Source organism: Oryza sativa, chromosome 5, assembly GCF_034140825.1.
Source record: "Oryza sativa Japonica Group chromosome 5, ASM3414082v1".
Classification (NCBI taxonomy): Eukaryota; Viridiplantae; Streptophyta; class Magnoliopsida; order Poales; family Poaceae; genus Oryza; species Oryza sativa.
In genome coordinates, this window is record NC_089039.1 from 14,758,032 (window position 1) to 14,781,869 (window position 23,838).

The 23,838-nt window shown below is 43.3% G+C and overlaps 1 protein-coding gene across 2 annotated transcripts; it reads left to right on the forward strand.

Annotated features, from left to right (window-relative positions):
- The first annotated feature begins 10,208 nt into the window (after window positions 1-10,208).
- On the forward strand, window positions 10,209-23,231 carry LOC4338395 (long chain acyl-CoA synthetase 8). 2 transcript variants are annotated; one of them, XM_066310355.1, is made up of 13 exons: window positions 10,209-10,405; window positions 10,502-10,609; window positions 11,595-12,175; window positions 12,261-12,341; window positions 14,945-15,211; window positions 16,224-16,355; window positions 16,439-16,612; window positions 18,182-18,411; window positions 19,086-19,203; window positions 21,069-21,200; window positions 21,279-21,413; window positions 21,511-21,717; window positions 22,789-23,231. In XM_066310355.1, exons 3-13 carry the CDS (start codon window positions 11,636-11,638, stop codon window positions 22,951-22,953), a joined length of 2,181 nt encoding a protein of 726 aa, XP_066166452.1. In that variant the 5' UTR covers window positions 10,209-10,405; window positions 10,502-10,609; window positions 11,595-11,635; the 3' UTR covers window positions 22,954-23,231. The 2 variants fall into 2 exon arrangements, with proteins under 2 accessions (XP_066166452.1, XP_015639433.1); XM_015783947.3 differs by lacking the exon at window positions 10,502-10,609.
- Window positions 23,232-23,838: the final 607 nt, after the last annotated feature.

Consider the following 23,838-nt stretch of genomic DNA (forward strand, 5'->3'; position numbering starts at 1 on the left):
CAGCCGTGAAGTTGGAAAGTTAATTTCCGATTTCGCGGCTTGGTTAATACGCACGACGAGAACTCTTACACGACCAGATCTTACATGGTCTTTCGTCTTTATCGGCTCTAGGCGTCCCTAGCCGAAGATCCCTTAGGTTCCTCGGAGGCCTTGTCAAGACGGCGTAAAGGGACATGAGGATAGGTTTCAACGCTAGGTGTCATCAGGATAAGGGATCATCGGGCAGGAACACTTTGATTATAATATGGGCCTAAGAATAGGCTTTATTGATACTGTAAGGTGTCTTACTGGTATGGATGATATTGACTCATACATAGAATTTACGTAGTTGGTCAATGTTCCAAGAATTTGCCAACTCGCGACCATCACCATTTGCAATTTTGAATGCGCCTGGCCGCAAGACTTGTGTGATCGTGTAAGGTCCTTCCCATTTGGGTGAGAGCTTGTTTCGCCCTGCTTGGCTTTGAACCCGTCGGAGGACGTAGTCACCGATCGAAAGTATGCGTGCTCGGATGCGCTTCTCGTGGTAATGGCGGAGGGCCTGTTGATAGCTGCCTGCTCGGACGACAACTCGTTCGCGATGTTCCTTGAGTAGATTCACGTCGACGTTTCGCTGCTCCTCCTGGTCCTCGTCGGAATGCTTCTGTACTCGTGTACTCTGATGTCGTAGCTTGCTGGGAGCATGGCCCCGGAGCTGTACACGAGGAAGAAGGGTGTTTCCTTGTTAGACGTTGTCGGTGTGGTGTGTACGGCCCATTTTTTGTCATGTGACATGAGCCTGTCGTAGATGCGGGTTTTGATCCCTTGTAGTACTATGCCGTTTGCCTTCTCGACTTGTCCGTTGCTTTGAGGGTGAGAGACCGAGGCGAAGCATATCTTGACTCCCAGCCCGATGCAGTAATCCTGGAAATCGGCGCTGATGAACTGGGAGCCGTTGTCGGTTATGATGCGGTGCGGTAGTACGTATCTGCAAAATATCTCCTTGATGAATTTGATGGCGTTGTTGGCCTTGATTTCCCCCGTAGGTACTGCTTCGATCCACTTAGTGAATTTGTCGATCGCCACGAATAGGAACCTGTAGCCGCCCTGTCCTCATGGGAATGGCTCGAGTATATCTAGCCCCAGCACGAGAACGGCCAAGTAAGAGGGATAGTCTGGAGCGCTTGCGCAGGTAGCTTTGTGTGTTTACTGTGGAATTGATAGGCTTCACATCACTGGACCATGTCGCATGCGTCTTTGAGGGCGGTTGGCCAGAAAAACCCTTGTCGAAAAGCTTTCCCGACCAATGTCCGACCGGCGGCGTGTGACCCACAGATGCCTTCATGTATATCAAGGAGGAGGTGTCTGCCGTCGTCGGACGAGACGCATTTGAGAAGTACCCCGTTTGGCGCTTTCTTGTATAGATCGCTGCCGACCATACAGTAGATTTTTGCTTTACGGGTTATTTTCTCGGCCTCTGTATCGTCCTTGGGCAAATCCTCGCTGTTGATGAATTTGATTAGTGGGATGCGCCAGTCATCTGTGGTCTCAATATCGGCAACGGCGCGTTCTGCCTTTGTGGCCTCCGAGCTAATGTCGGGGGCGGCCGGGCTAACTTCGCCGCTAACCTCTTTTACTAATGGCTTCGTCAGGATGTCCAGAAAAGTGCCGGGCTCGAGCGGTTCTTGTCTGGACGCGCGTCGTGCTAGGTCATTTGGCTCGATGTTGTCCTTGCGGTAGACGTGTCGGACCTCGATCCCATCGAACCTTTTCTCTAGCTTCCTGACTTCTGCGATATACTTGGATAACTCGGGGTTAGAGCATTTATAATCTTTGTGCACCTGGTTCGCGACTAGCTCGGAGTCCCCTTTCACGATTAGTCGCTTGACCCCAAGTGCGGCTGTGGCTCTTATCCCGGCGAGTAATCCCTCGTATTCAGCTGTGTTATTGGTCGCCCTGAAGTTGAGATGGATTGCGTGCTTGAATTGATCTCTGGAAGGAGACGTCAAGATAAATCCTGCCCCTGCTCCTTGGCTGTTGAGTGCACCATCGAACGCCATTGTCCATGTTTCGTTGTCGACTTGGTTGTCTGATTTGTTATCAGGCATAGTCCAATCGGCTACGAAGTCGGCGAGTACCTGGGACATGATGGCTGTTCGTGGCACAAAGTGGACATCAAACTGGCTCAGCTCGACTACCCATTTTGCAATGCGGCCAACAACGTCTTTGTTTCTCACAACTTCACCGAGGGGGAAAGAGGAGACAACTGTGACTCTGTGGGCTTGAAAGTAGTGGCGTAGCTTCCTTGATGTCATGATGACCGCGTAAAGCAGCTTTTGGATCTGTGGATATCTTGTCTTTGCGTCGTGGAGAGCTTCGCTGACGTAATAGACTGGTCGTTGTACTTTCTCTCTCTCGACAACAATGACGGTGCTAATGGAATATGGCGTGGCGGCAATATAGAGGAATAATTCTTCATTAGGTTGGGGAGCAACAAGTACAGGGGGGTTTGATAGGTAGCGCTTGAGTGCAACGAATGCCTCTTCGGCTTCCTGTGTCCATACAAATTTGTCTTGTTTCTTCAGCAGAGCGAAGAAAGGTTGCCCTCGTTCTCCCATCCTAGCGACGAACCTGCTCAGTGTTGCCATGCATCCGGTTAGCTTTTGTACTTCCTTGAGTCTTGTGGGCGACTTCATGTTCTCGATTGCCTTGATCTTCTCGGGATTTGCTTCTATTCCTCTGCTAGAGACAAGGAAACCGAACAGCTTGCCCGACGGTACTCCGAACGTGCACTTCTCTGGATTGAGCATGAGGCGATATCGTCGGAGGTTGTCGAAGGTTTCCCGCAGATCGTCAATCAATGAGTCGCCTGTCTTTGTCCTGACAACGATGTCGTCGACGTATGCCTCGACATTGTTGCCGAGCTGGTCGCTAAGTGCGCCCTGGACCGTACGCTGGAAAGTATTCCCTGCGGTTATCAGTCCGACGGCATCTTAACATAGCAAAATACCCCGAACGGCGTGATGAATGCTGTCTTCTCTTCGTCCTCTTTTGCCATGCTGATTTGGTGGTAGCCAGAGTAAGCGTCGAGAAAGCTCAACAGCTCACAGCCGGCTGTTGAGTCCACCAGTTGATCTATTCGAGGAAGAGGGAAGTGATTCTTGGGACACGCGTTGTTGAGGTCGGTGAAGTCGACGCACATTCTCCATTTTCCGTTGGCCTTCCGCACCATGACTGGATTGGCTAGCCACTCTGGATGAAGTACTTCTCTGATGAAGCCAGCTTTGAGAAGTTTGTCAAGCTCTTCTCGTATGACTTATTTTCGGTCTGGTGCAAATCTCCGCAGTCTTTGCTTTACTGGCTTGGCATCGGGTCGCACCATGAGTTTGTGCTCAATCACCTCCCTGGGGACCCCCGGCATGTCGGACGGCTGCCAAGCGAACACGTCAGCATTGTCACGGAGGAAGGTGATGAGCGCGAGTTCCTATTTCTCGCTTAGTGTCGCCCCGATCTTGACGGTCTTGTCGGGGTTGGCACTGGAGAGTGGAACGATCTTGATTGCGCCGTCCGGTTTCGGCTTCTTGTTTGTCTTGCTCACTTTCTTGGGTGGCTCAGTCGTGGCAGGTGGGCTGGGTGTTTGCTCGACCATGTCGAAACTCCGTTTGTCGCATTGCATCGCCAGCTTTGCGTTCCCTTGAATAGTAATTGTTCCCTTCGGTCCCAGCATCTTGAGCACTTGATACGCGTAGTGAGATGCAGCCATAAACTTCGCAAGTGCAGTTCTCCCGTTGATGGCGTTGTAAGCTATATCGAATTCAACGACATCAAAGGTGATATGCTCTGTTCGGAAGTTGTTAGCTTGGCCGAAAGTCACAGGCAACGTAATCTTGTCCAATGGCCTGGACGAGGATTGGGGAGTAATTCCATGAAAGGGTTGATCGGTTGGTGTCAACTCGCTTTGCGGAATTCCCATTGCGTCCAAAGTGCTGGCGAAAAGAAGGTTGATTGAGCTGCCACCATCGATGAGAACCCGTGCGACCTTGATGTTCCGAATAGAGGGTTCGACCACGATCGGATATCGTCCTGGGATGACGGCGGTCTTGGGGTGGTCTTCTTCCGAGAATTCTATCTTCTGTTCAGACCACTTCATCTTGGGTGCAGCCCCCTGCCATGTCGAACAGATTTCGCGTTCCACTTTCTTGTATTCTCGCTTTGAGGAGTACGTTGTGGAACCTCTGAAGATGTGTGAAACGTGGAGGTCAGAGACTGGATATGCTGAATCCGATTCTTGGGGAGCCGCCTCCACATCCTTTTCGACCACGCGTACTCGCTTGCCTTTTTCAAATGCAATGTGTTTCTCGAGCGATTTTTTCAAAACAAGGCAATCTTCCAAAGAATGTCTGTCCGTCTTGTGTATGAGGCACCATGCTTTCTTTGTGTCGCTACTTTGTGGGTCTGGGCGTTTGGGAGGGTTCGCGTATTCTATTGCGAGGACTTCCGCTTGAGCTTTCCTTTTCCCATTTTTGCGATTTTTCTTCTTGCTTGACTCAGGTGCGTCCGTGGCTGGTTTCTTCTCTCCCCCGGTCTTCGGCTTATCATTCTTGCGTCTTAGCGCATCATCTGCGTGGGCGCATCGCTCAACAATCTCGAACAATCTCCGAGTAGTTGTGATGCTTCTTGTTGCCAACTCCTGGGTAGTATAGCGATCTCTGACACCGGACTTGAAGGCGCGAATTACAGAAGCATCAGTGATTTCGGGGATTGTATTTCTGCACTCGTTGAAGCGCCGAACATATTCCCTCAAGGATTCACCCGAGTTCTGTGTTAACGCGTGTAGGTCGTCTTCGATCGCGTGGCGCTTGTAGGTTCCTTGGAAGTTGGCGACGAACTGCTGCCACAGGTCTGGCCCCGAAGAGATTGAGTAAGGCAGGAGATGCATCAGCCATGAACGTGCAGAGCCTTTTAACGCAGTTGGCAAATAATTCGCCAATGCGTTGTCGTCTGCTCCGGCAGCGTAGAGTACTGTGGAGTAGACTTGAAGGAACTCTTCTGGGTCGGTGCTCCCATCGTACTTTTCTATTGCTCCGGGTCGGAATCTCTCAGGCCATCGGACATCACGCAGGGAACGACTGAAAGCTCTACACCCAGCGCTGGGTTGTCGGCGATCGTGTGTCCTTCGTGGATGTCTATCTGATGATGAGGAAGACGAGGATGATGACGATGACGATGGGTCGCTTGGTTCCGGCGTATGATTACGAGGATGTTGGCCTGGCTCTCGAGAATCCTGTCGTCGTCTCCCGCTGTTGTCTCGGCGCCGGTCTCCATCATCGTCGTCATTATGGCAACGTCCTCGACCAGTATCGCTTGGCACCCGCCGTTCGCGATCGTTGTGATCGTGGCGGTTATCACGGTCTTGGTCTTCGTTTGAACGGTCTCCTCGATCTTCGTTATCATGGCGCCGTGAAGAGACATGACGCCGGGAACGGTTCTCGTTGTCTCGTGTGCGTCGTGCCTCTCGGCGGCCGTTGAGGTGATCTCGGAGATCGCCAGTGCCGCGAGGTGGAGGGGTGGCTCGATGAGGCGATTCCCTCTGTTCAGGGTTTTCACCATTGGCATCGCTAGTTGGTGGCTGCTCCGGGTGCGCTGCGGCAGCGGCCTCTTCGAACGCGTTACTATGGTTGGTCACTTATTCCCATAGTCGTTCTGTCCAATGCGTGAGATCGTCGTTCAGAACGGGATCGTAGGGGGTTTCCCTCAGTATAGCGTTGACGGCTCTGATGTGCTGGGCCGGAGTGGCGATTTGATTCTCTGCTTCTGCATTGGTGCGCGCTGACGTGCCGACATCATCGATAGCCAATACCTCCCGCGGCGCGCTCGTTGTCGATGATCCATAGTCTTCGAGGAGGTGCAAGACTGACGGTTCGTGGGGATCGATGTCGATTACCCCAACAAATTGATCTGAAGTTGGCGTCGCTCCTCGTTCCTTGTCTTTATCCCTGATGGGGACGTGTGACTGTTGGACCTTAGGAGATGGCGCCTTCATGGCGCTGAGAAAGACCTTGCAGCTTGAGAGGTCATGATTCTTTGTCTTGTGAATAGGACAATAGACATCACGAGTTGGAGAAATACGCTGAATTCCACGCTCTTTGCAGGCGCGAATTTCAGCGCGGACGTTGAGAAAAACCCAGCAGGCTTGCAAAGTGTGTTTCCTGGTTTTGTGGATAGGACACCAGGACCTTGTCGCTTCAGAAGTCATCCTCGTCGGCTCGTGGTTCTTGTCGGAATGACAAGGTTTGGCCGCATTAGAATCCTTCTCGAGCTCGGATGTCGTCGAGGTTCCGTTCTCCGCCTCGGCGGGAGGATCTTTTGACATGGAGTCGTCTTGGTTTGTAGCCACTGCGTTCTCGTTTCTGGTCATTGATGGACCGGCTGAGATCGGCATCGTGGTGTAAACCGGGAAGACGATTTCGCCGACTTGAGTCCACACCAGCATTGTTGAAGCAGGAAATACTTGGTTGAGTTGGTGTTGACGCTGTTGTCGACGAAGCTGGATGACATAGTAGTAGAACCTTGAGCACCAAGTCCTCCTGCCTGGCGCGCCACTGTCGACGGGTGATACCCGTAGACCGGATATAGAAGGTATTGGGGTACGTTGGTACAAGGGTCTATGTAGTACGACATCAAGCAGACAAAAGACGAAGATTATACTGGTTCAGGCCCCTTGATAGGTAATAGCCCTAATCCAGTTGATGTGGGATTATATGATGGAAAACACAGGTTACAAAGGGAACAATGGAACTCGATGGATCTGGCGAGATCGTAGTCAAGTTGGTTCGACTAGATCCCCAGCGATTTGGCTCCTGCAGGCTCCGACTTCGTAGGCTGTGGGGGTTGTGTTGGCTCTGAGATTCGATGCCTTAGGTCCTCCCCGGGGGGTCCCTTTTATATCGCAGGTCAGGCGGTTTCCAAGTAGAACTCAGAGACATCAAACCTCACACGATACGTTGACGACCCAGTCTGGTTCGAGTAGGACTCTTTCCATCCGTAAACTCCGTGAAGGATTTCCTTAATGCATGCGGAGGGTATCTGTATGCGCGTGGGTATGCCATACCGATATGCGACGTATATCGAAGGGTAAAGGGTATACCTAACCCGTAACCCTGACAATGGCAATGCGCCGAGATTATATTGAACAATTGTTAATTGATTACATGGGTTCGGGTTCTATTTATACCCGAGATACAAGATATGTCCTTGCCGGACACGACATTTACCTCTAATAAACTTTAAGATACCATAAGTCTTTGCAGCAGACTTTTGCCCAAACATATCTCTAAAGAAATTACATAAAATATCCTAATTAATAGATACAATTGCCTATCCAAGAGCCCTATCTCCATCACAGCAATCTTCATGAAGCACCTTGATTGATTCTAGAAACATCTTCGAAACTGTCATCATCGAAATCGGCTGCATCACCTCTATCGGCTGTATCGGCTGTCCTCTGTCCGATCCATCTCAGCCAATGCAGATTCTAGCCGATGCATACTCTGTTCTTCGAATCAACCTCTTTGTTGAATCCGCCTCGATCTCAATGTCGAACGTGGTTCATAATTTACCAAATTTGGTCGTCAAACAGCCACATGCAAAAATAAACTCATTTTTGCATACGGCCATCTTAAGAGGCCCGTAGGGGAAAATCGATTTTTCCATACGGGCCACTTAAGGAGCCGTATGGGACAATGACCCTCGATTTTTGCAGACGCCACTAGTAATGGTCCGTTTGCAAAATTCATGGGCTCTCGTACAGAAAAATCACTTTTGTAGTAGTGAGATCCGTAGTTCTAGGATTGGTCTAATCCCATCCTAAGTTGTTATATATTGGGACGGAGGAAGTACATTGTCTATGTTTTTGTAAAAGGAAGGACACATGTGTTTTATATCTTCTCACGCCTCTACTGTTGCGGGTGTAAAAGGAACGGGTCTGGTGATCGCTAATATGCATGTTGGTTTACTATTGATACTACTAATAACTACTTTCCCAATTTCAAATTACTTAAAGTTATAGGCTTTGTCCTAAGTGAAACATCCCTATGTTTAACATTAGTTTTTAGAATTATGTTCAGTTTAACCACATATGAATTGTTAATTATAAAAATATTTCTCATAGTGTCAAAAGTGTAATTCTTATGATGTTAAAATTTTTATATATAGAAATTAACGGTTAAAGATTAAAATGTTTGATTAGAATAATTCTTTTTTCCTAAAGATAAAGATTAAGATTAAGATTAAGATTAAGTGTTTTACGTAAAACAAGGTGATATTAACGTATGATTAATTGAGTTTTAATTATTACAAACTTGAAAAATAGATTAATTTGATATTTAGAGCAACTTTCATATAGAAAAAGTTTCCGCACGAAACATACCGTTTAGCCGTTTGAAAAGCGTGCCACAAATATTCAAAATTTTATCAACTATTTCTAGTGGACACGAACGGGACCTAAGTAATTTGAAATGGATGGAGCAGTGGGGGAGGAGTAACTGGGCTACATTCTTAATTGTGCAGTCACGCAGGCCTTAGTGAGTCGAGCACCAATGGGAATAAGTCCACTTTGACTCCTTAGTGGTTAAATCTAATTCATATCCATGAACTGCAATATCGGATATCTCGACTATTAACTCCCTCAGACGGTTTTGAAGGACTGTTTTGCTGATGTGGCACTTTGATTTGGTCTAACCTGCTATGTCACCTTGTGGGACCCACCTATCAATGACGTTTATCTTTTCCCTCTCATCATTGCTGGCAGGAAGGCAGGGCAGAGGCGCCACACCACTCCAGTCTTCTCTTCTCTCGGCGAAATCAGACATGTTGGCGACAACAAAGGTGAGGAAGAGGCGGTGGCGGAAGGGATGAGCGGTGTAGGACGAGACATACCGGGGTGGCCATCGAGGTGACGACGGCGTGTCGTGCCACTCCGGTCTTCTCTTCCCTCAGCGGAATCGGCTAGATGAGACAGAGCGTGGTGGCCGTCAGAGCGATGATGACGCGTTGTTGGCAGAGTAAGTGCGGCGGCTTTCCCCATGCAAGGTTATGGGTGGGAGGGACGGCGACGTGATGATGACCTCCCCTCTCACCACCGCCACCATCCTCGCTCGTGCTTCCTCCTCCCCGATGGCGGTGAACGAAAGGGAGCAGCGGAGGCGGTGGCAGGAGGGACAACGATGCAATGATGACCTCCCCTCTCACCATCGTTGTCATCCTCGCTCGTGCTTTCCGCTCCTCGACGACGGCGAGTGGAAAGGGCAGCAGAGGGGAGGCGGAGATGGTGACGGGAGAGACGGCGGCACGACGACAGCCTCCCCTCTCACTGCCGCTGTCATTCTCGCTCGTGCTTCGTCCTCCCCGACGGAGACGAGAGGAAGGGGAAAGAGGGGTTGGCGACACAACGATGACCTCCCCTAATCACCATCGTATGTTGTTATTTCCATGAGAGAGGAAAGTGAGGAGGGAAAGGGAAGGAAGAGAAGAGAGTATGTGGCACTGACATACGGGTCCCACTAGGTGACTCAGCGGATTGGAACAAGTCAAAGTGCAACGTCAGCGAAAACACCCACTAAAACGAGGAAGTTAAATTGCACCAGTTTTTATAGTTGAGGGGGGGTGAGATACCTGGTATTACGATTCAGGGATATGAATCATAGTAGAGCTATAGTTGAGGGAGTCAAAGTGGACTTATCCGCACCAAATGCTAGCAAGGGTGGGTGCCCAACAGGCTGTGTTCTTTTCCAACTTTACCTCTCGTTTTTCACGCGTGTGCTCCTGAAACTGCTAAACGATGTGTTTTTTTGAAAAAAAATTTTTATAGAAAAGTTGCTTTAGAAAAATCATATTAATCTATTATTTAAATATTTTAAGCTAATACTTAATTAATCAAACACTCATGGGCAATACCGTTTTCCATGTTCGCAGCCTGCGTTCGGTGCCCTGAGTTGGAAACCTTTCTCTTTGGAAAAACGGAGCAGCTCATTAGCGTATGATTAATTAAGTATTAAAAAACTAACTCAAGAAATATATTAATATTATTTTTTAAAACAATATTTTTATATAAAATTATAAAAACAACCCCATCTAGCAATTTGAAATGCGTATTATAAGATGGGAAAGCTAACTGCCGAACGCGGCCTGAAAGCTTTTTATACAAAAGGTGGAGCACTCGAGCATCTTCCACTTCCTTCCCTTGGCGTAAAAGAAACAGAAATCTCTCGTCTCGTCGTCTCCGCTCCTTGCGCCAAGACGAGTCGCGGGTGAACAGGGGAGGGGACGCCGGACGCCGATCTCCATCTGGCGAGCAGAGCAACGGAGGGGAGGTGCGCCGATCTCCATCTGGCGAGCAGAGCAGGGGAGGGGAGGGGAGGGGATCGGGGTGAGCATCCACATCCTCTTTCTGATTCATCTCTCTCTCCCACCGGGAGTACTTTTGCCTGGAATTTGCTCGCGTTAACCCTAGCTTCTATTCTAGATCTTTCTTAATTTGTTTGCTCCCCCAAAAGTTTGAGCCCCCATGTCCCAAGTTTGATCCGCCCCTGATTTCCTTTGATCCCACGCACAGACTATGCTGCTGTACAGAGTAAGGAATAATTATAACTTTAACCGTTTAATTAATGTCCCTATTCAATGGTTCTTCCTCAAGCCTCAATTATTCCTCTCCTACCGCTGCTAATTTGCACAAAGTGGTTGTTTACTTTACTCCTTGTTTCTTAGGTGAGATCATGTTATCTTTTTTTTTTCTTCAAATGTAAATCCGTGTCCCTTTGTAATTGCTTGCAACTTCGAAGGACCTTGCCATAAGATATTGGCCCTTTGAGCAAACCAGAGATGGATGCTATATTTTATTGAATTATCTTCTCTACAAGTCTTCAACTTGTCATAAGATTCCTGCTAATCTACTTACTCCACTTACAAAATATTTCTGTCAACTTCGTTGCTTCGTGCTGAATCTTACATATCATCTTGACTGCTAACCTGTTGTGATAGTGCTGTTGCTTCCACGAGTCAGCTTGTAATGTTGAGTCGTTCTCACTGTAGAAGTAGGCAACTGCAGGATTCACAAGCAATTTCATTATTGTACTTTTTAGCAACTTAAGTTGACCTTTGGGAATTTTGTTGTCATCATAAAATAATTTGTGCGGTGCTCTGAGCAATACCATTTAACATTCACTGGAGATGCGGATATGTTATTTACTCAAAGAGATTAAAACTACCAAGTATTTACTGTTTTACTGCACTTTACAGTTTTTTGCTCTGCATAACAAGGCTGTCTAATAGCTGCTGAATCTGTTTATACCATACGATCATTTTTAATTTTGTTAGTTGGAAGAAGAGTACCAGTGCTTCTAAATATTGTTCATTGCTAGTATTTTTCATTTTTCCATGATTCATAATGTTAAATAGAATGCTACTGTAGTGCGAAAGCATTCTCCATGCTGCACTAATCTAGTTATACTCATTTCTTCTGTTCAAGGCAATTATTTATAAAATTGAGAAGAAATTAGTTATTACTTATTTGCAACATACTAACATGACGGTTATTAACACTTTATACTTTCTTGTAGCGAAATTTGTGAAATCTTTCAGTTGATGAAATCTTAAAATCATGGGAGAAAATACTGGCGATAATCCAAACATGTCAATTCTTCAAAGAATTGCCACAAGTGATGTTCCACTGGTGAAAGAGTATGGTCTGCCTGGAATTATTGGTGCCATTCTACTTGCTGTAGTTATTCCTATCATGCTTTCTTCCATATTCAACAAAAAGGGAAAGAAAAGAGCAGTACAAGCTGATGTGGGTGGTGAGGCAGGACTTGCCATGCGAAACAGTAGATTTTCCATGTTAGTTGAAGTTCCATGGGAGGGTGCCACCACAATGGCAGCTTTATTTGAGATGGCTAGCAAAAAATACCCTCGACACAGGTGTCTTGGCACAAGGAAGCTAATCAATAGAGAATTTGTGGAGTCACCTGATGGCAGGAAGTTCGAGAAATTGCATTTAGGTGAATATGAATGGGATACCTACGCAGAAGCATTTAGTCGTGCATGTAATTTTTCTTCTGGTCTCATCAAGTTGGGTCACCAACGAGATAGTCGTGCTGCAATATTTGCTGATACAAGAACTGAGTGGATCATTGCTGCTCAGGTGATTATAATAAATAGTGTGGCTTTCTGTATACATTTGTGAGAACCTATGAACCTGTATGACAATAATTGTTTTATTTTGTCAGGGATGCTTTCGACAAAATCTAACAGTTGTAACTATCTATGCATCTCTTGGCGAGGATGCACTGGTGCATTCACTGAATGAGGTACAACCCATATGTGGCTTTTTTGTGCAGTATTTATGTTCATTCTTATAATTATCCACTTGGGAAACTAGTACATTCCTACCGTTTCTTTTTTTTCTTTATATATGGGTAATTTTACACATTTTATTGAAGTATGGGTCATCCTTATATGTCAGCAACTTTTAAGATTTTGGGCGAACTGTTTGGTGGATGAAATGTAATACCGAAGCTTGTATGGTAGTTCATGTTGTTGATATGATACTATTTTTGTCTGTTTGGTTTACATTGTTTAATCAGTTTATTACCTGTCTTGCCTAAACTATCTTCATTAGTTGGTTGTTCTTGAGAGAAATCTTTACCAGTATGAACATTCAAGCAATAACCATGCAAATTGTTTCCCAAGGCTTAAAAAACTCTATGAGAAGATTTTTTTTTTCCGAATACGCATGGGATCTGCGTATCATTTCATTAAGCAAGAATAAAGAGGCAAGCGGTGAAGGATTTAGCAAACCTCAGCACCCACCTACCAAGGTTATACAAAACAATAACACCTCACAAAAACACACAAAACATCAAGCACGCGCTTCGACCTCCTATGGTACAGGAGCTATTGCTTTCGCAAATAGCTCTTGGAGTTTTGATGCTCCCACAAAACACCAAAGTGCACCCTCATTAGCTATGGCTTGGATTGCCACAGGCACACTATGCGTAGCTCTATTGAAAACACAATCATTTATATGTTTCCAAATTTCCCAGATGGCTAAGATGACTAGCGAATTGAGCCCCTTCTTCTCATTCTTCTGTAAGCCTTTCACTGTCCTTGACCACCAACTCGAAAACTTACGTGTATCCTGATTCGGAAGTGTGGAGGAGAAACCAAGCCTTTGCAGGACCAAGGACCAAACTTGTCGACTGAACACACAGGAAACCAAGATGTGCTGTATCGTCTCGTCGGCCTGATCATAAAGCGGACAAGCGTCCCGGTGAGGCAAGCCTCGCTTTGCAAGTCGATCCGCCGTCCAACATCTGTTGTAAATGGCCAACCACACAAAAAACTTACACTTAAGAGGAGCCCAACTATTCCAAATCCTTTTCCAAGGAGCAAAACGGACAGTCCCAACAAAGAAGGCCCTGTAGGCAGACTTGGAAGTGTAGGACCCTGAGTCTGTTAGTTTCCAAACATGCTGATCCGGGACGCCTTCTTGCAGCCCTATACCAAAAACTGAGTCCCATATCTGGAGATACTCATTAATCACTTGCACAGTCAAGGGCCCTTTTATGTCCGTGATCCATTTCCCGTTATTGAGAGCGTGAGCCACTGTACAACGTTTAACCACCCTCTTAGCGACCAACATACACAGATTAGGGGCCATTTTTAAGATATTCCTTCCTAGTAACCACCTATCAGTCCAAAACAAAGTAGACTGCCCATTCCCAACTCGTGATTCAACAGCCACACTGAAGAGATTATGAGACATGCGAGGAACCTGGATGGGTAGGCCTTGCCACGCACGGTCACTATCTGTCTTCTGGAGCCATAACCAACGGATACGTAGTGCCCAACTCAGGCGGAGAGGACCACCCGCACCAAGATGAGTCGACCGGCCTTGTTCATGAGGGAGGCCTTCCACATTGGGAGGTAATCTGCTACCTTATCAACAGGAGCTTGCAACTTGGCTTTAGAAGGCTTCTTAATGTTCAGCGGCAAGCCCAAATATGAACAAGGAAAATCCTTGACCTCACATGGCAGCATGTTAGAAATCACTTTCAACTCATCCTCATTGCACCTAATGGGAGTTATCGAGCTTTTCTGCATGTTAGTCACAAGTCCTGAAGCATGACCAAAAATATCAAGAACCTGTGTGATAACTGAGAGATCGTCAGCTGTTGGCCTAGAGAACAAGACCACATTATCAGCAAAAAAGGAGCATCGCTGCTGCGTTTGCCGAAAAGCAAGAGGTTGCAACCATCCTTCTTGGGCCACCCAATCAACTAGTGAGCTGAGAACATCCATGACTAGAATAAAAAGCATCGGGGACAATGGATCACCTTGCCGAAGGCCGCGGCGGTGCAGAATCACCTCCTCAGGCTCCCCATTGATTAGAACCCGAGTAGAAGAGGTAGACAGCAGCAAACAAAGTAGGTTGCACCAAAAACGACCAAAATCCAACTGTTGTAGAACCTCCAAAAGAGAAGGCCAAGAAACTGAGTCAAAAGCCTTAGATATATCCAGCTTCAACAGAACATGTGATTCTTTTCTTGCATGCAAACACTTGGCCATTTGCTGCACAAGGAAGAAATTATCATGGATACTTCTCCCTTTGATAAAAGCACTTTGATTAATAGAAACCATACTAGGAAGCAGCGGAGCAAGACGGTTTGCCAAGATCTTTGAAACCAACATCGCAAAACTGTGAATGAGGCTTATGGAGCGAAAATCTTTAACTCTACAAGCATCCACCTGTTTTGGTAAGAGAGTTATAAAGGCAGAGTTCAACTTCTTGAATTTTGACACATGTCCATGCTGAATTGCCGTTAGTAGATGGTTACACTTTAGAAGAGTTAAATGACAGCAACCATTAGTAGATGGGAAACTCATTTTTTTTGTGTGTTATAAATTTCAGACACAGGTTTCAACTCTGATATGTGATTCAAAGCAACTTAAGAAGCTACCTGCAATCAGTTCCAAGTTGCAGAGTGTTAAGCATGTTATCTATATTGAGGATGAACCTGTTGAGGCTGAGGTACTCAATCAAATGAAGCACTGGACAACATTTTCTTTTGGTGAAGTTGAAGAATTGGGTAAAACATCACATACAGATGCAAGATTACCTTCAAGCACTGATACTGCAGTTATTATGTATACAAGTGGAAGTACGGGTCTTCCCAAGGTACACTTGTGCTCAAAGATATTCTGATTTTTTCTGTCATATGCTGTTATCTATTTTTATTCATGAAAATAAATAAGGACAAAAGCAGGGGTCATTCTTTCTTGTTCCTCCTTTTCTTTTTGCTTCATCTGAAGGTGTACACACATGATGAGCCTACCATCCTGTTACTTTCACTGAACAAGAGCTTAAGTGATGTATGATATAGAGAATTACGATCCTATTAGCCCATTAGCTTGACAGATATTATGATAATCTCTTGGGCCTATTCTCAACGTACTCACATAACTTCCTTTTGAACTGATGCTCTCCATAATTAAGGGCAACATTGAGAGTTATGATAATATGCAGTTATGCCCATTTAATTTACAAATGAGAAATAAAGCAGGACATTAAATCCTTTCTACAAATTAAATTCACTTTCCTGATATATACTCTCTTTTCCTCTCTTCCCCAAAGGAAAGTTGGTTTTTCCTTGGTATTTTTGCAAGTGCAATTACCCACTTTGCTTATTGTGGAAGGATAGCAGGGATGGGAACAGGATGAACCAAACTGATCCATCACTGCTTCATCCACTCCTCACCATCATGTAGAGATCCATGGACTGTTCCAATGTACAATTAAGACCCTCTATAACCACTGGATCTCTAGGTTGACTCTAGTATTCAGAGAAAAAAAAAAATAAATTCAGAAACCATATGCATTTTGATACGCGAAAAAGGCTCAAATTTGAAATTCATAACGAGAACATCATTTTGCACAAACAACTCAAAATTCCTCGGATTAGGAAAAACAGGTATAGATAAAATATATGAATTAACTGTTCATGAGTGTGACAACGTTCGTCTTTTTGACAAAATGATCAGCATAATGCATATTTTTTTGTGCAAACTTGAATTACAATCCATTGTGGATCCACAGCTATGTACTTTCATTTATCACAATGTCAACCACTTTTGAGTTTGCAGTTCTTGTGTCCTCTTTTAATCCAGTTTTATGGTTTCCTTTGACATAGGGTGTAATGATTACACATGGAAATATGGTGGCCACAACTGCAGCTGTCATGACAATCATACCAAAACTTGGCACAGGGGATGTTTATCTGGCATACCTTCCGCTGGCTCATGTCTTTGAACTAGCAGCAGAGGTGACATCTTTTGCAATTGAGAGAGATGCCATTATTAAGAACTGTGAATATTTCTATGACATATTGTTGTTTTGTTTGGCCAGACTGTCATGTTAGCTTCTGGTGCTGCCATTGGATATGGCTCAGCTCTGACTATGACAGATACATCAAATAAAATAAAGAAGGGGACAAAAGGAGATGTTTCTGCACTGAAGCCTACTCTTATGATTTCAGTCCCTGCAATTTTAGACCGCATCAGAGATGCCGTGTTTAAAAAGGTTCAAGATTCTCCTCTCATACCATCTATCTCAGTAGTTTACACCATTATCTTTCCATCTTTGACTAGTTCTGCAATCTTTTATATGCCATTTGCATTCAGCTGCAACATGTCTTTAGAGTGCCTTTGATGCATTAATCATTTATATGTTTAAATATCTGCCTGTGAATAAACTAAAGAAAAAAGTTTTGAACCATACAGGTCCTAATATTGTTTTATGTTAAGCGTTATCTGTATGGCCATGTACTTAATTTCCTTTTCGTTTTAGTAATGTTTGACTGTATTCGCACATGCCACATATACATTGGTCCATCTTGGACATTTTCATGTCAACTTCTAATTTTTAGAAGGCCAAATAAGAACAAACAACATATGGGATATTGAGGTATTGTAATGTAAGGAAATGAAGGCAGCAATTCATAAAAATTGCAGTGCAGAGTTGGTGAGTGGTGGATTCACAACCACCACAACCTTATTTTTAAAGGAGTGCTACTGCTAGCAATGTGCCCACGTATTTCAATGGATGTACATGCCATATGGGATCAGCTAAAACCTAAATACTGCAAACAGTTTATATGTCACCACTTATACCTGACCACACAACTTGGTGGGGTATAGAAGAGCACACTATCACCCCCAATTCAGTATTTTTAAGGAATTAAGATTAGGATATAGATGCACTGTTTGGTTGTCGTTTGCACATCTAGCAGCCTAGCAACTTGTAGATTTTTCTGTACCTTACACCAGGCATATCTTAAAAAAAAAAATTGATGTTCTGGCTAGCTCAATGGGCAAAGTCAAGTGCAGGCCCCAGCCATTTCTAGCATAGTATAACATGCATGTTTTTGGTATCATACAACACTACAACCTTCAGTTTTGGTGCACTGCTCTGGTCTGCATCTCTTATTTCCCAACCCTAGCCATTATAATGCCTACCATACCGTAGCACGCTTCATGTCTTGTCTAGCATACAAGTCTGAGCTTCGGCTGAGGCTGATAAGCCATAGAAAATGAAGCAACCGAAAATAATTTTTGGGTTAAACTGTTATACTCCCTCCGTTTTTTAACATATGGCGCTGTTGACATTTTGAGATACATTTGACCATTCTTCTTATTAAAAAATATGTAATTATCATTTATTTTATTATGATTTGATTTATTGTCAAATGTTCTTTAAGCATGGCTTAAATTTTTTTATATTCGCTCTAAAATTTTGAATAGGACGAATGATCAAACGTTTATCAAAAAGTTAACGGCATCATATATTAAAAATGGGAGGTACAAGGCTGGAGAATAGACTATGATGAGAAAACCCCAAATTCAACTCTAAAATTAAGTTTCAAATTCAAATTGGTTGTGGCTGATAAGCCAACAAGCAGATGATGAAACCGAAGGCTGGAAACATGTTTGAAACAATGAGTTTCTGTAGACTTAATATTTTAAATGCATTGCATCAAATGGCATGTATCATGCAGGCAGAATTGAACGGTCAAATTTTATGATCATGCACCAAAATATGGTTTAAACATACTTCTCATCTCAAAACTTAATATTTAAATTATGTTTCCAGGTTGGTGAGAAGGGTGGTCTGACCAAAAAGCTGTTTGACATTGCCTATAAACGAAATCTTGGAGCTATTGAAGGAAGTTGGTTTGGATCCTGGGCACCAGAGAGGATGATATGGGATAACCTCATTTTTAAACCAATACGTTCCATGCTTGGTGGGCGCATTAGATTTGTTCTTTGTGGTGGTGCACCTCTATCGAGTGACACACAAAGATTTATGAATATATGTCTTGGGTAATTTCTTTTGTCCTATTTGGATTATCTTAAATTTAACCATTTGCAATCAGTGAGATGTCAACTGAAGAAGTATTCTTCCAAAAATTTCCACTGAGTTTATTTGTTGAAGATTGTGTGCCAGTCGTAGAGCATAGTGTCATTTCTCGGATACTTGAATTATCTTTTTTTTCTTCGAAAAATGAGGCTAGAATTACATGAATTCCAAAAACATACAAGGAGTCAACTTTTTTTTTTGTCTTATTGTACATCTTAAGTTTGTTTAAGACGTTACTAAAAAAAATACTGATTTTAATGAACTTACCTCATGGAAAATTCAAGTTCAATGCCATACTCAAGTCCTAGACATTGTTAGAGTGTACGTTTGCAGGTAGTGCGCTCATCAAACCTTTGGATTTATTTATTTACAGAAAACAAAACATTTGTTGGATAAGCTCATAAAATTTGGGCGTGCTACTTATATGTTTTTTTAATTCAAACAGTTTGTCAAAAATCACTTTATAGTGAAATTTGTATTTGCACGTTTAGTGAATCAAATGCTGAAAGTTGAAATATTAAACAGAGGACCTTTCTAGAGTACATGCACTATGCTATAATGTGATGAGCTTCCTTTTATTGTATGTCGCTGCATTTGTTTTTGGTTCTTATGCAGTTTTGAATTACCTGTGCTGCAGTGTACCAGTAGGTCAAGGCTATGGATTGACAGAGACTTGTGCTGGAGCAGCCTTTTCTGAATGGGATGACACAAGTGTGGGCCGTGTTGGTCCACCCCTTCCTTGTTGCTATGTCAAGGTCTGTGCCTTACTAGGGAGAGTCAGCTTATCTGATTTATTTGCTTATACTTACTAGGGACAGTCAACTTATCTGATGTATATGCATATAATTAACAGATATAAGTGATATTTATGTATGCAAATTTATAATTAAATGAACATAATAGCGTTAAGATACATAAAATGGTAAAAATCTGTTTATACTATGCCTAGAGAGAAATTACTGTCTCACGGCCCCACACCTCTCCGACCAAGGCTACCAGCCCATGTCTCCCACAAGGCTTTATCACCCTGGGGATTTCCATGAGGATATAACAACAGACAACAACTTAATTATTAATAACCAGTCAAAAGTAACTGTAAATAACAATGTGGAAATAGTTCCATACACCTATGGATTCTCTCTTCTGATATACCGTTCATACATATATAGTTTTTTTATCAGTTTTGACATACTACATAATATTATACACCTATTGCTATCTGCATGAGCTGGCCTGCCATGATAATACGTCTTCCTTAGAGCATCTCCAGCAGGGACCCTAAACCCAGCCCCTAACTAAATTATGAGAGTTAACATGAAAAAATCAAGTCCAGCAGAGACCCTACTATAGACCCCAAAGTGAGGAGGCCCCTGAATCCTCCCTCGAAACCCCCAGTCCTGGGGGCTCAACAGGATGGCCCCTATCGACGTTTTTTCTGGTGCAGACGTTATTTTCCCTTCGCGCGCTCATCTCACATTCCCTGTCCCACAACACCCTGCGATGCATTTGTATCTCCTCCGGCTACCGTCGTTGACCCCTCACCTCCGGCAAGACCACCCCAGAAAGGTCCGCCATCCGCTCGCACGTCTGCGAATCACCGCACTGATTTTAGCTCTTTTGCCTGCCAACCCGCGCCACCTCCTGCTCGCGCTGGCGGCGCTGCCACCCGGAGGGCCAGCGCTTGCCCACTAGCCCATCCCCGCCTGTCCCTCTTCTGCCTGTCTGCTTTCCCCTGCAATGTCCCTGCACGCAGAATGCAGGGAGTAGATTTTTCTTTGCATTTTTTTTACTGAGGCATAGAGGATTCTAGTGGAAAGATTATTATTTTTCCATTGGGTCGAGATATACAGGATTGGGGAAAGAGACAGTGGTATATATTCATTTTTTTCTTTGACACATCATATAGGATAATATTTCAGTAGTTTGGTTAAATATATACTCTATAGTTTATGCTGTTCGGGCATAATGCACCTGATAATTAACTTTTACATCGATATGATCTTGTAAAATATTTATCTTTTAATTATTGAGATGTTAAATTAGACATAAACCTATAGTCTATATTAATATAATAGAGAATAATAAATATGGTCTAAGAAATGGGGGCTGTTGCTGGAGTTGAAGGCATTTGTAGGGTCCTAGAGAATTGGGGGCAGCCCTCATTTGGTTTTTAGGGGCTTTAAAATGAGGGCTTCTGCTAGAGATGCTCTTACTATTTGATCCTATTGTTCAGAAGCTACACTATTTTGGATGATTAGACTCTCTTTCTTTATCAAACAATACATAAGTCTTCCCCTTCCCCTTCTCTCACTTTTATTCAAGTTATAGTAATTATTTTGTTTCAACCCAAATAAAGATTATGTGAGTTGCTGTATGTTCATCTTGATGTTAGGAAAAATGGCCTATAGACAACAATAAATTTGTTACCTTAAGAATGACCAACATCCCCATTCTAAAACTTAAAGTGGCACACAGAAAGTCTGTAAAATTATTTTACAATACCACAATAGTTTTGGTTGGTTTATTAGCAAGCATTTCATTCTGTTGTGAGATATTTCTGTTCTCTTATCATGTTGTATATGTATCTCTAATTCTCTTTTTTCTGATCAAATGAATTCAGCTCGTTTCATGGGAAGAAGGTGGCTATAAAATTTCTGATTCTCCAATGCCCCGAGGAGAGGTTGTAGTTGGTGGATACAGCATAACAAAAGGTTATTTCAACAATGAAGCAAAAACAAATGAGGTCTACAAGGTAAAGGATCTTTGCCAATCATCCTTGGTGGTCAAATACAATATTTTTCACTTCAATTTTTGTTTCTGATTACTCCAGGTAGATGAGAGGGGAATGCGCTGGTTTTACACTGGAGATATTGGCCAGTTCCATCCTGATGGGTGCCTCGAGATCATTGATAGAAAAAAGGATATAGTAAAACTTCAGCATGGAGAATATGTGTCTCTTGGCAAGGTTTGGTTACAATAGTGCCTCAACCATTATGGGTATTCTTTTTGTATTATAATTATATTAAACCCCCTCTCTCTCTCGTTCTCTCTGGCCTTTACAGGTTGAATCAGCTCTAACTACTAGCAATTATGTGGACAGCATAATGGTTTATGCTGATCCATTTCATAATTATTGTGTGGCGTTGGTAGTGCCGGCGCACCAGGCCTTAGAGCAGTGGGCTCAAAATTCTGGGATTAACTACAAAAACTTTGATGAGCTGTGCCACAATGATCAAGCCATTAAGGAGGTCCAGCAATCTCTATCAAAGGTTAGACTTGAGTTGATCACTTCTATGTACCATTACATCAGTATGATCTTGCATTTCTCCTGGAGAGTTGTCTGCTTGATCTATCAGCTGTCTATTGCTAGAATTTAACGTTCTTTTGTTTTCATTATCTGAGCATCTATTGAAACTGAGTGTCCATCTTTATTTCAGAAATCAAAATGAAATTCAAATTATCAGTAACTCTTGCACTAGAACTCTAATCAATCGTCCGTTTTATATGTCATAGAAATTCAATAAATCCCCACTGTTTTCATTTCTATTTTTAAAGTAATTTAAAATTTCAAGGCTCCTTTAAAATGCAGGAATTTTATTGTAGTAGTTCATTTCCCAGAAGAAGCAGGAATATTTCCCAATATCCAAAGGAGCACTTAAAAATTCTTTTATCATCTTTAATTTGAAATGGGTTCATTTCATGGATTAGACAATGCCATTTTCTGGATTACATTTGAAAGATATAAATTATGAAAGAACATAGGTGAAGTGCAAAAGCTGATGGATTTTACAAGCTCATCAGTGAGTACAACAACAGATAAGATGGATGCAGTAGACTTGTTTATAGAACTACTAGGATATAATTATGCTGAAGAACATATTGTATTCTTCAAATTATTTGGAGCCTGTAGTATCTTCATAACTGAAAACAACTAGTAGCACATTGATCTTTCTGCTGTGTTATCCTGATTATAGCCAAAGCTCATCACAGATTTATGACACGAAATGGGTATGTCTTTACTAACCTGGCGATTAGATGACCTGTGACTAATGTAAGGAGACCGACCTACTGTGGATTTCAGAGGATTTTGCTATCACATGAGTGCAATACAGTTTATGTTTGCATGACAAAGTACTTAAAAAAGCATCGCGATGGAGATGACAGATGATTCCTATAAGCAATCCATCGTCTTTGATGTCATTCAGATTGCTGATTAATGTACTTGTAATCTAAGGCGATCTTAACCTGCAAATGATAATACTAGTATGATTTTTATACTCATGTTAATTACATACCATCATTCTCCATGATATCTAACGCAATGTGTTTTAACGGTGCAGGCTGCAAAAGCAGCGAGGCTTGAGAAGTTTGAAATACCAGCAAAGATTGTGTTGCTGCCTGAACCATGGACTCCAGAGTCTGGGCTGGTGACAGCTGCACTTAAACTGAAGAGGGAGCAGATAAAGACCAAATTCAAAGATGATCTGGGCAAGCTCTATCACTGAATCAGCTATGATGTCTGCTGGGGCACCATTATGGATGAAATAATCTATGTTCTTTTGCTATTTGTCATCCGCAAGGCTCTCTTGACGGGATGACCTGCTCACTAAATTCAGCGTGTAGTCAATACCCCGAATGCTAGACCCGGGAAACGACTGGGACGTGGAGCAGTGTAATTATGGGATTTCTCCGTGCCTTGTTAGGATAATAAATTTCTCAAGACCGGATTAACCTGCTTCTGTTCTTCTGGTTAATAATATATAGTTGCATGTTCCTTTTCTTAGCTTGGGATGGTTGTTTCGTACTATGATGATTAACAAAAGCTGTTTCCACATAAGCTTCGTGTACATATACCGTAACACACCAATTAACAAATACTTCGTATGACCGAATCACGTACATTCGTCTGTCTCTCCTGCTTTTTGCAAGAATCCGGGTGATGAGCTCCATCCAGGCCTAGTGCACTCTTCCCGCTCCTCTCGTTTACTCCATGAATCCAGGTCAGTTGCCAGATTCTAGCACTACTAATCTGCCTAAAGCTGACTGGAATTCTATTGGTGATATGCAATCTTCTAACTTGAACCTACTATTGTCCTGAATAGATCTCCAGTTCTGCTCGACATGCTTGCAGAACCACCAGAGTCCCCTAATACAGGTACAAGACCCGTATTCCATAAACACATATAATTGACTCTAAACGGGATACCGTACTGTAGTGTTCCAACATCCAAAGGATAGCAGGCAAGCCTCTAAAATTCAAGCAATATCCAAACGGATGTATAGGAAATTTCAATTTCACGTTTTTTTTGAAAAAAAGAACCATATTCGTCGAGATACTTGCATTCAAGTTGTAACAATTTTTCATCCAAGTTATATATAACAGTTGTAGC